Source organism: Gavialis gangeticus, unplaced genomic scaffold, assembly GCF_001723915.1.
Source record: "Gavialis gangeticus isolate Ggan-Ray unplaced genomic scaffold, GavGan_comp1, whole genome shotgun sequence".
NCBI lineage: Eukaryota > Metazoa > Chordata > Crocodylia > Gavialidae > Gavialis > Gavialis gangeticus.
The window spans coordinates 13,642,544-13,655,044 of NW_017729006.1; the positions used below are offsets into that span (position 1 = coordinate 13,642,544).

Sequence of the window (12,501 nt, forward strand, 5' to 3'; positions counted from 1 at the left end):
CCTCCCTGCATGTCCCTTTCTTCACAACAGACTTATCAGCTGGACCTAGATACTTTCCATGCTGCCGGGCTGTGCTCCTGGATGCCTGTGTGCTGCGCTGTGGCTGTGCGCGCACACAGCATTTATCAGCTACATTATTGGCCACATCAGTTCTGTGTACTGCCTATGACCTTTTTAAGTACCCCTAGGGGTACATGTACCCCTGGTTGACTGCCACTGTGCTATGGAAATAGTTGGGACTTGACCCCGAAGAACAATTTTGGTAATGCCCTGGAGCATTTTGATTTACTGTGTTGGTTTCAGTCTGATGCCCAATCTGAATACTTCCTCCAGTTTTGCCCTGGGAAGCTATTTAAGATCTGTCAGATGATTCAGGCATGTTATAAAGTTAGGTCTGGACTATGAGAATGAGATGTACCCTTGAACCCTATAGGCATTGGGATCTGGTATTCTATGCCAAATCCATGTAATGCACTGCTTAAGCTATTTCTTTAAATAAATTATCCAGTTGTATCTGTTAAGGATCCTACATTCTGACCTACAATAATCTAGTTATCTTGTTCTTCTTTGCTTGTTTTACTTCCAGTGTGTGCCACCGTATCCATAGCAGATATTGTGTTCCTTGTGGATGAATCCAGCAGCATTGGACTGAGGAATTTTAAGCTGATAAGAGACTTTCTGTTCACACTTATCAATGTACTGCATATCAGCCCCAATGATGTAAGAGTTGGTTTGGTGCTATACAGTGATGAACCAAGGCTGGAATTCGCTCTGGACACATTTGAGAACAAATTGGAGATCTTGCACTACTTGCAGAAGTTGCCCTATCGTGGTGGGAAAACATACACTGGTGCTGCACTAGATTTCCTGAGGAAGGAGGCTTTTACTGGAAAAGCAGGTAGCAGGAAAAAACAAGGAGTGCAGCAGATAGCTGTGGTTATCACTGGTGGCCAATCCTTGGATGATTTCACCAAGCCGGCTACTAAACTACGACGCAGTGGAGTTGATGTCTATGTCGTGGGTACCCAGAATGCCTCTGAGAGTAGTCAGCTGAACAAAATTGCATCTCACCCCCCAAGGAAACATGTTGCCAATCTGGAATCTTTTCTGCAGTTATCAAACATTGGGAGGAAAATAAAGAAACGGATTTGTAGCAACATGATGGTACAAAGTTTTGCGATCCCAGTTCAAACACGAACAATGAAAGAAGGTAAGAAACATACGTGAGAGTCTGGCCCAGAATTTTGCTCAGGCACATCAGTGGAAATTCAGTAGCTGTACTGGATTTTATTGCTTAACTCTGACAAGTTATTAAACATGACAGTATCAGGATTCAATATTTGTACGTGGAAACTGATGCTGAGCAGGTTTGGCAAAGCAAGTTAGTGTGTGGTGTCATGGACCCCAAATTACGAATGGTACTTAAAGGAATTAGTTAAATGAATTGAGACGCTGTCAGTTCACAGAAGCGTGTCATACACTGGGATTTCCTCTTCTCCCTACCTCTTTCAGAATCTTCCAATTAAAAGGTTGTGGTAGACTTCATTTTCCCCATAAACACCACAAATAATTTTTCTGCCTACATTTGCTTTCCTTGCTTTCTTAATTATTAATTTCTACCTGTGTGGTTATACAGCTGAACCCAGTGATTCTCAACATCCTCAGGGGTGTCATAATGTGGCCACCACCCCTGATGCTATTTCAGTGGCCAGAGAAAAGTGCCCACATGCCTGGTGTGCAGTCAGGCACGGAAGGGCTGTGGCACGTGGGCATTCTCCAGCCTCACTGGAGTTGGCTGAAACTTAAAGTAGGTGGGCAGGGCTATTGGAAACCACTGAGATAAGCCTGAGGAAGTACAACAGTGGTTCTCAACTGGGGGTACTGGCAAATTCACACAAGCTGAGGGTAGGTGCCTTAAATCTAAAAAGATTGGGAGTCCACTGGCTTAACCAAAGTTATGAATGTCACATGCACCAGATTTTTTTAAAGTAAACAAACTCTTGGAGCCATGCATCATAGTTTTCAAAGATTTAGATAAATACTATTGTATTTATTAACAGAAAAGTGTGCAGCAGTGATAAACTGGCTATACCATGGTGGGCAAATTTTAGCCATTTTGAAGTGGAAAGATTCAGAATGACAGTTGTAGATATAAATTATACAGTATTAAGCAAAGGCGCAGGTATGGATATAGAAGTTAAATCACTTGGTGGTCTTGGGTCCATCCATCAGAGAAGAAAAATCTTCTACTCAAAGCTTCCTTTTGAATGATACAAGTTTTGGGTTTCTTCTAGTGATTGAAAAATGCAATTTCATATTAGTAGTATTAGGATCAGCCACATGTTGTTTTGGGACAAGTTTAAAGTTTTTCAGATGACTGATTTTTACCCATAAACAGGCTATGTTGATGTGTTCAATGAAATGTATTTACATTGTCCTTGTTTTCAGTAACTTGAAATTCAGACACCGAGGAACTCAGTTTATCTACAAGACAGGAATAACCAAAACATCTATGAGAGGCTGTGTCCTGGTATATCATGAGGGAGAAGCTATAACCTAGTTATCTGCTTTCCAATAGTTTCTTTTAACCCTTCTGTCAAAATGTATTTCAATTTTCCAGTTCTTTAGCTACATAAGGTGTGCTTTTTTTTCTGGTATTCCTGACATTTTTGCATGAAAAGATCCATTTTTTTTTTTTTAAATCCCTTCATTAGGTGCACAGCTAGCTTTCCACAGGAATTGTTCTGACATTCTCACTCCTCTGCTTGTTATTACTTTGAAAGCTATTCAATTTTTGCACTACCAGGAGTGACTTCATTTGCTGTAAATGTCCCAGCCATTCCCATCCATGGAGACAAGCTCTTTCAGCGTCAGTTTAATGGCTATGTTTGTCCTTTTCACCTGTCCTGAGGTGGTTAGGAAGGAAACCAAAGTTTTGTGTTCTTTGGGATAATGGACAATTTTGTAAACCTTCCCTATAAAGTGGATTCTTTGTCTAGTTCCAAGTAAACCCCAGCTGGGGTAGCTTACAGGCCAGACCGGGCCTCAGCAGTGCCAGTCTGCAGGACAATTTATCAGGCCACCAAGTTCAGTGTGTGCTCTGTGCTGGCCCTCTGGGCCACATGCAACATGTGCCAGCTCTGCTCCAGCACTCATGTTGCATGCAGTGTACTGTGCATGGCCCTGTGGGCTGGCGTGAGGTGTGTGCAGCTCATGGCACCCTACTGGGCCAACCCTGTGTGCTGGCTCTGGTGCCAGTTAGGATTGGGTCCCAGGCTGTGTGCACAGGAGTCAGTGTGCCAGGACACCCTGAGCTGACCCCTTGGGTTGTGAGCAGTGCCTGTGGCATCTGGTCCAACCCATATGTTGTATGCAGTATATGCCCTGGAGTGTGGCAGGGGCGTGCTGCACATAGTGTGCAGGCTGGACCAGCTGGCATGTGCTGCATGTAGCACAGGCGGTCAGCTCTGGGGACATCACTACGTGCAGTGTCCTGCTGGACCAGGCCTGAACTCTGGCTCTGGTGTGGCCTGTTCGGACTAGCCCGTGAGTCAGTAGACAGGGCCATTCCAGTACAGGCACTACATATAGCATGTGTCCCAGATCAATCCCCTGGGCCACATATAATGCTTACAGTACTGGACCCAGCCTGCGCGCCAAACTGGCTCTGTGCACCACACACGGTGCATGGGGTTAGTCCAAGACCCACAGGCTGGATCATATTGCTCCGTGGGCCAAATCCGGCTCGTGGACCATATGTTTGACAGTCCTGACTTAAAGAATGCTAAGTCCCCTCAGCCCTCATTTACATTTTTGAGCTCTTCAGTTTAGTTTTTGCTACTAATTCGTTAATTTCCTGTTTGCTTTTAAAAAATAAAAAAACTTAGTTACAGACCTAGTTTTGTTTATCCTTCCCTTAATATGAACAGAATCAGCTCCTCATTATTTGATCCAAGGTTATTTTCCCTGGCCACCTCTTCTATGATGTCATTACTTATCAAAACCAAGTCTGAAATAGTAACACCTCATTATTTCTGTGAGCATTTGGTGAAAAAATTACTTCTCTTGTATTAAAAAAAAAAAAAATAACCGGGTCACATCAGGAGACTTATTCTCCAGTCTATACTTGGGAAGTTGGTCTCCCATAGTAACATACTTTTCAGGAGTGTTTGTTTCTCTGATAATATTACAGAGTTTTCTATCCATATCCATAACGCTATCCTATAGAATCTCTCTTACAATCCTTTCTCAAAGTGACTGACCCAAACAGTTTGTTTTATGTATATTATCCTTTTTCCTCTTTTATCTTTATTTCCACCCTTACCTTTATTTCCTGAAGAGAGTATAACTTAGAATGCTATGTTCCATTCATGATTGCTATTCCATCACGTGTGTCATACCAGTGCTCCTAGTGCATCCATTTGGCTCACTAACCTCCTTTTTAAATTATGGTACAAATCTTTCATTTGTCTTGCTGATCTCATCTAATTCCCCCAAATTTCCAAGATTTTTATGTGTCTTTGGATTAGAAAATGAAGTAATTTCTTCAAGACTCAGTATTATGATTAGCATGATTTTTTTTTTGATGGCATATTATTAAGAATATTCTGGAACTGCATATTTTGAAAGTTCCCCTTTTCTTGTCAATTAGGTTGTGTTGAGATTGAGGAAGCTGATATTTATTTCTTGATTGATGGCTCTGGCAGCATAATGCCCAACGATTTCCAGGACATGAAAGCATTCATGAATGAGATGATTGACGTTTTCCAGGTCGGTGCAGACAGAGTTCGCTTTGGTGTGGTTCAGTATGAAACCATTCCCAGGACACAATTTGAGACTGGCCAATATAACACAATGGTGCAGTTAAAGGCAGCAGTGAGAGCTATTCAACAGACGGGAGGTGGCACCAAAACTGGAGATGCATTAAGATATATGAAAAATCTTTTTGCAAAGGCTACCAGGACCAATGTTTCCCAGATTCTGATAGTCATTACAGATGGTAAGTCCCAAGATGAAGTAACAAGGCCAGCAGAAGAGCTGAGACAAGAAGGAATTATTATATACGCTATTGGTATCAAGCAGGCTGTCGAAGAGGAGCTGAAGGACATAGCAAGATCAGACGATCGAATGTTCTTTGTGAATGATTTTGATTCCCTAAAGCACATCAAGCATGACATTGTGCGTGACATCTGCTCATCAAAAGGTAAGAGGTTTTCCTTAAGTGCTCTAACCCATTCAAGGGAGTTTGCCTTTGGATGTGCTCGGTAGAGTTGTGGTTACACTAAAGATATATTTGCTATATAAATGCATAAATAACTTCATGCTTCTGTGTCTTCTCAAGCTTTCCCAGATAAAGTCCAGGCTATCCTTATTTTGCTGGAAGGGTACACATTCATACACCTTGCAGGCAAAAACAAAATCAAATTTCAGGCATTAAAATTTGGGAACATGACTCGTGTGTGTGTGTGTGTGTGTGTGTGTGTGTGTGTGTGTGTGTGTGTGTGTGTGTGTGTGTGTGTGTGTGTGTGTGTGTGTGTGTGTGTGTGTGTGTGTGTGTGTGTGTGTGTGTGTGTGTGTGTGTGTGTGTGTGTGTGCGCGCACCTACTTCTTCTTGGTTTCTTTTTTAGGGGTACCTAAGATTGTTCCATATTTATAGAATAAATAACAAAGTGACAACTGCTGCTGTATATTGTCCATAGTCTGGCACTACTTTATTTGAGATCCTAAATGCATGAGCATTATGATACATGTAGTAGATTGATCTTCTAGGAGGGCTAGATTAAGACTGGTTTTAGATATCAAAGACTGGTTTTGCCATAAATTTACCTATTCAGGTTCAAAGTACTCCTTTGGGCCACATGTTGGCCTTGTCTACAGATGTTCTGAATCAAAAGCAGTATGTAAGCCTGTGCCTCTCCACAGCTCTGGCACCCATGGGCCTGCTCATGGTTCCCACAGCCTTTCAGCTCTGTGCTAGGAGCTCTTTCTCTTAGCACTGCCTGGGCCAGACTGCCCAGTGTGGCTCCAGAGTCGAGCTGAAATGTTCCTGACCAGATGGGTGGCCCATCTGCTCAATAAGCAGTCTGAAGTCCTCAATGGCATTGAGCTGCAGCCCTTCCTCTGTGCCTGGGGCTCTGCCCTGTTTGCCTATTGCCTGGCTGGCTCCTAAGTTGTTATAGGCAACCCTTCTCTGGGCTTTCTTCTGGCTTCTGTTAACGTAAACAACTTACAATTCAGGGCCAATAATCCTGTTTTTTATTTTCAATGTAAGCTGTTTGCAAATGTCTGTTCCATGTTCTTTTACTTCCCAGCCTGTGAGAATGTAAAAGCCGACATTATTTTTCTGGTTGATGGCTCGGAGAGTATCCACCCTGTTGATTTTCAGAAGATGAAGGATTTTATGCAGTTGATTGTGAACAGGTCTGATATTGGTACTGATAAAGTTCGGATTGGGTTACTGCAGTTCAGCTCGGAGGCAAAAGAAGAATTCCAGCTGAACAGATACAGCACCAAGCCCGGTCTACAGAATGCTATTTCAGAAATCAGGCAGCTAAGATCAGGAACGCTGACTGGGAAAGCCCTTGCCTTTGCCTCATCTTACTTTGACAAAACCAAAGGGGGAAGACCTGAAATAAAACAGTATCTAATACTGATCACAGATGGAGAGGCCCAAGATTCTGTGGGTGAGCCTGCCAAAATGATTAGAGACAAAGGCATTACTATCTATGCCATCGGCGTACTCCGGGCCAGTGAGACCCAGCTTGCAGAGATTTCTGGCACACCAGGAAAAGTGCTCTTTGAGGACAACTTTGATTCCCTCATCTTTTTGGAAAAACAGATTCTTTTTGAAATTTGCAAGCCAGAGCATTGTAAGTGCTAGTAATGACTTCTTGAATTCCCTCTTTCTTCTTGATCTTGCCATTTTTTGCTTTTAATTCCTCATAAAATTTGATTTCTCCCTCCCCCCATATTCTTCCTGAAAAACTTCATCATTTCTTCATTTTCCAAAGTAAGCAACAATAGTAAAATGAAATGCACCAGCAGAAAATAAATTAATTCTTTTTACAGAACATAATTCTGTGCTTTTCCTCAGGGTTGTAATATTTTTTTTCTTCTTTGGGGCGTGAATATTTTCTTTTTTGGAGGGAAAAAAAATACCCACAGCCCTCCTTTAATGATCTTTGAGTTTTTTTTAATAGTCAGCCACACTTTCTGGTTTCAGCTAGCATGTGGTATCAATGCGATGGAACAGGGAGGGAGCTGGTAACAGAGGCTCAATCTTAATATTATTGCTTTGTTTCCTGTTTTGTTCATCACAGTATGCAAAAGGACAGAAGCTGCAGACATCATATTTGTAATACATGGATCATCAAGCATTACAGACTTGCAGTTCAAGAGTGTGCAGCGACTCATGATGGCTTTGGTAAATGACTCAGTGGTTGGAAAAAACAATGTTCAGTTTGGGGCTGTGGTCTATAGCGTTACTTCTAAGGAGCGTTTCTCACTGAATGAGTACTCCACTAAATTGGATGTCAGAGAAGCAATATTTAACTTGAGACCCTTACCAGAACAAGGACTTCAGATCTTTACAGCAAGGGCTTTGAACTTTACCAGGGAAAGATTTGGTGTGGCTTATGGTGGTCGTGCATCATCTCATGGTGTCTCTCAAATCCTCGTGCTTATTACTGATCGGCCAACTGCACCTTCAGATAGCTACAATCTTGCAGCAGTGGCAAAATCTTTGAAGGTGGATGGCATCAACGTCTTTGCTGTTGGAGTGGATCAAGCAAGTCGAACTGAACTCGAACAGATTGTAGGAGAACAGGAGAGGGTATTATTTGCACTGAGCTACAGTGATTTGGAAAGTTTACATGGAAACCTTGCTCATAAGATATGTGACAAATCAAGGCCAGGTAACTGAGCACTTCAAACTGAGTTTTTTTGGTTGGTTTTGTTTTTTGGTGCACTTGATCTAGAGACTGCGTATGTTGTGCTGCTGGACAGGCTATTACAGGTCCAGCTGCTCTCCCTCCTGCCCTTGTCTTTGGAGTAGGGATGGAGAGCAGAAGACTGTTAGATGATGGGGTTCCTAAAGACCCCTGTAACACTACATATAGTACATGTAGCATTACAAAATTGGGAAGGTCTGAAAGAGCTGTTTTGAGGCACTTTCTCTGTTTCTGTAGTGCTAAAAAACAGCTTAAACGGCTGTACTGTTTCTTTTCATATCAGAGTGTATTTAGTGCTACCATATTTACTGGCACATATTTACTCGCATACCACACCCACTTCCCTCCTGCCTAAAATCAGCCTTCCAAAATGGGGGTGCTCTTGTCTTAACTAGGGAAGCTGATTTTTCTTTGCTGGCATACAAGCAGGGAAGAAAGGAAAGAGATGCTATGCTAAAATGGCTGCCACTTCTCCCAGGGGCAGCAAGCAGCAGAGGTGGAGTTCAGTATTAATCTTCTGACAGCTATTGGTGAAGCCAGTAGATTTTGTTTGAAGACCCACCAAGCTGACTCAGGGTAAGTTAGCTGCATCTGTAGTATCTTGATGAGGTTTGTGGTAGGGAAGCAACATTATTATTTACCAGAACGTGCATAAAGAACTATTTACAGTAAATATTTATCCATGTTACTACTGCTCTTGTAAGGGTCTGGAGCCTAGCCTTGTTGCTGTCATGCCACACTGTCAAGTTCTTTGGAGCATACAAATATTTTTAGGTCACCTGTAAATTTCCATTTTGAATTACTAAGCCCACCGAATAGAAGGTACCAGTAATAAATGCCAGGCGTCTGAGTTAGCTTCTGAAGTAAAAAAGTGCAGGCAAGAGATTGCCCAAACTACCAGCAGACTAACAGACTTCCAGCTCCCAGCCTGCTAGTCCAGTCAGGCAGTTCAGCGTATGTCTCTTCCACTGCAAGTGATTTCTCTGACTATTACCCTTCAGCGTGTGATGGAGATGGTAGTTTAAGTAATTCTACCCATTGATTGTCTGACCTTTACTTGTGGTTTGGTGATAATTGAAAATTAGCTTTCTTCAGCTGAGAGGCTGACTTTGGATGCAAGCTCTGCATAGCTACCTCATTTCCTCTGTACTGGTAAGTCACAGATATTGTGTATAATGGATCCCGAAAGTGGATTCTCTCAGATGCTTCTATTGTTCTAAAGGGTGATATTTATTTCTGTGTTTTAGGGCTAAGTACAGACAGTGAAAAAGCCCCAGGCTGAATTGATTCAGTTTTTGCAGGTTTCTCTAAACTGCATAAATTGAACTGATGATAAAGTGAATTGGTGTCCACTTCTGAAACGGGAAAGGCAGCCAGACCCCTGCAGTGGCCTCTACCAGTAGCTGGGGGGCCTACTGGCCACTGCCAAAGGCACCTGAATGCAGCCCATGGGGCCCAGCACATGCCTCCCAACCCCTTGCTATGCTTCCCTAAGGGGGAACGATCCCTCCAGCCTGGATACCTCAGTCTCAGGGGGAATCCCCCAAATCCTGCCCCTAATGCAGAGAGGGGATTTCCTCCCTCCTACCCCTCAATATGGTCCTTCAGAGTTGGCCCCATGCCCACAGGTGGGAGCAGGGAATGGTCCTTCCAGCCTGGAGGTGGCAGGATCCCCCAGCCTCAGAGGAGGTCCCTTGAACCCTGACCCTGGTGCAGAGAGGGGATTTCCCCCTCTCACTTCTCAATATGGTCCTGCAGGGCTTGGTCCCATGCTGGGCTGCCAGGTACAGGCAGAAGCTTTATTGCATCAGCTCTGTAAAAGCAGGGAGGTAGGGCTAAGGGATCCCAGCTGGCTCTCTAGGCTGCCAGGGGTGGAAGCTTTCTCCTCTCAGTGCCTTGCAGGCCCCAGCTTGGGAGGGGGGCGGGGAGATGTTTCCTGCCCCACCCCAGCCCCTCAGATGCAAGGGCAGCTGGCAGTGGGTGGGGATAGGGCAATTTCAGTCCACCTTTAGGGTCTGTGGAGGGGGGGAGGGGAAGGTGATAAGCCCTACAGAAGATGCTTTCCCTCCCCTTGTGCTGTGCATACCCAGGCTAGGAGGGCCTGGGGTCTGTTCCCTTGTCTCCCAACCCACAGGGCTGACAGGCACAGGCAGAGGGTAGGGAGTAGAGACTTTACTGCCTCAGCTCTGTGAAAGCAGGGGGGCAGGGCCAGCCCTGCTGCACTGGAGCAGACAGCACAGCCCAGAGCTGCAAAGCATCCTGGGATGCAGGGGGACTGTGACTTGACTTGAATCTGGGACAGGCGTTCCATAAACCGGTTTGACGTAATTCAGTTCAGTCTGATATTGCATTCATCCAGGTTTATCTTAAACTGGTTTCAGCCATTTTGAAAGCAGTTTATGTGCACTGAACATCTGTTCCATTACAGGTTTCAACCAGTTTCTGATTACTTAAACCAGTTTATGTGCAACTTCTGTCTCCTAGCCTAAGTGGAACCAATGTAATGAATTAACTTGGAGTTGGTGCCTCTGCCTGGAAGTAAATTTCAGCCAAAGACAGCAGGTTTTAAAAAGATTTAAGTGAATGAAACCTAGAGTGTATATGAATATATAACTAAGTACATTTCCCCCCAGTTTGTGATAATCAAGCAGCAGATCTTGTGTTCTTGATTGATGGGTCAGAAAGCATATCTTCAAAAAACTTTTCTACCATGAAGTCCTTCATGAAGGAAATAGTGAGCCATTTTCACATTGCTGAGAACAAAGCACGGGTTGGAGTTGTCCAGTATAGTGAAGATCCTCAGAAAGAATTCTATCTCAATGAATTTTACTCGGAGACTGCCATAAAAGAACAGATTGATAACATTCACCAGTTTAAATCGTCCACCTTCACTGGCAAAGGACTGAGGTTTGTCAAGAGGCTTTTTGAGCCTGCCAATGGTGGCCGTAAAAACCAAAATATTCCACAGACCCTCATCGTGATTACTGATGGATATTCTAGTGATGAAGTGAGTGAAGCAGCGTTGGCTCTTAGGAATGATGGAATATACATCTTTGCGGTTGGCATTGGGATTCTAAGACCAACCGAACTGTTTCAAATTGCTGATAATGCCCAAAGGGTGTTTTTGGTGGAAAATTTTGCCCATCTGGAACACATAGAGAGGACGATTGTCAAGGAGGTCTGTGACACCAGTGATCGTCCGAGCCAGGGTAAGTCATGGTAATCTTTTTATTGATTGGATCTGTCTATAGATTCCTCATATGTTCTGTACATTTGTGATTAACCATTGGGGATATATATGTTTCTGATGATAATGTATAATTTAGCAGCACATCAAAAAAAAATTGCCTGACTTGGGAATGGCCTATAGCAGCATATCACTGAATCTGGCCCTATAACTTCAGTGGAACCATGAGTAGCAGTAGCTGGCCAACATAAGAAGCAAAGCTCCCACTTCTATACAGCAGCCATTAGTAACTTGAACTTCCCTTCCCACAGCTGAGGCAGTCTCTACACACAGTGGAATTTACCCAAAGAAGGACGAGAGTTGGGAAGATTACAGACCTATAGTGTGTTCCCTTCTTGACAAAGCAGAAGAAATTTGAAGAGAGTATCACTGGTTTGACCAGTGCATTCAAAGGTTATGCAGGATACCACCCAAAAAACACCCATGCAGATACACTGGCAAAGGCCCTACATGATGTGGGAAGCACAAAGACTGCAGCTCCTGATTTTTATACTCTTGTGGCTGCTGTAGCAATGGTTGTGTAGCAGTTGTGAAAGTGCTCCATAGCTTGTGGGGAGAGGCCTCACTTGGGGTGGGTGGGTGAGCAGGCCAGCAGAATAATAGCCCCAGGGGAACTTGTGCTGCCTCCACAACAGCAGCCTGTGTCTGTGCTGCTATGGAGCTTGTGCTGAAGTGGCAGCAACCCGTGCCACCACAACTGCAGCAGCCCCTGTTCAAGGAAATAAGTGCTTGCTCCCAACTTGCCTTTGCTACCCAGGGTACCAAAAGTTTAAGCTGGGTCTTTGCTTCCAGGGGAGGGCTGGGAAAAGAGAGTGAGGGAAGAGATACAAGTTACGTATGAGAGAGAGAGAGAAGAGGATTGGGTTTTTAACACCACCATGTTTAAGACTTTTATGAATGTAAGTTGCCATAGAGAACACACAGGATTTTATTTTGTGCGTTACCTAGCAGGGCAAACATATAAATACTGTAGTGGTCATACTTCCCAAAGAACTGAGGGTCTGGTCTTTACAACAATGCTTTCTCTTCCTTTGAAGACATCATATCTGCCCCCTGACAACTATGTTGCTTCCTGTATACTAGGCTGGTTTGTTTAAAGCTTTTTTTTCCCCTTTTGGAGCCATGAGTGAACAAATGTTCTGGAACCAGCTTCCATGTGAGGTGGTGCAGGCTCCCACCCTGGGGGTTTTTAAGAGGAGGTTGGATGACCACCTTATTGGGGTCATTTGACCCCAGTGCTCTTCCTGCCATGGCAGGGGGTCGGACTAGATGATCTGCTCAGGTCCCTTCCGACCCTAGAAACTA

At 43.9% G+C, this 12,501-nt stretch overlaps 1 protein-coding gene across 1 annotated transcript in view; it reads left to right on the forward strand.

Annotated features, from left to right (window-relative positions):
- Positions 1–12,501, forward strand: part of LOC109291740 (collagen alpha-6(VI) chain-like) — a 128,914-nt gene that overhangs the window by 29,530 nt on the left and 86,883 nt on the right. The window contains exons 5-9 of the mRNA XM_019508834.1: positions 587–1,210; positions 4,652–5,203; positions 6,312–6,869; positions 7,320–7,913; positions 10,583–11,158. Coding sequence (XP_019364379.1) covers positions 587–1,210; positions 4,652–5,203; positions 6,312–6,869; positions 7,320–7,913; positions 10,583–11,158 — 2,904 coding nt within the window. The remainder of the gene's footprint in view (positions 1–586; positions 1,211–4,651; positions 5,204–6,311; positions 6,870–7,319; positions 7,914–10,582; positions 11,159–12,501) is intronic.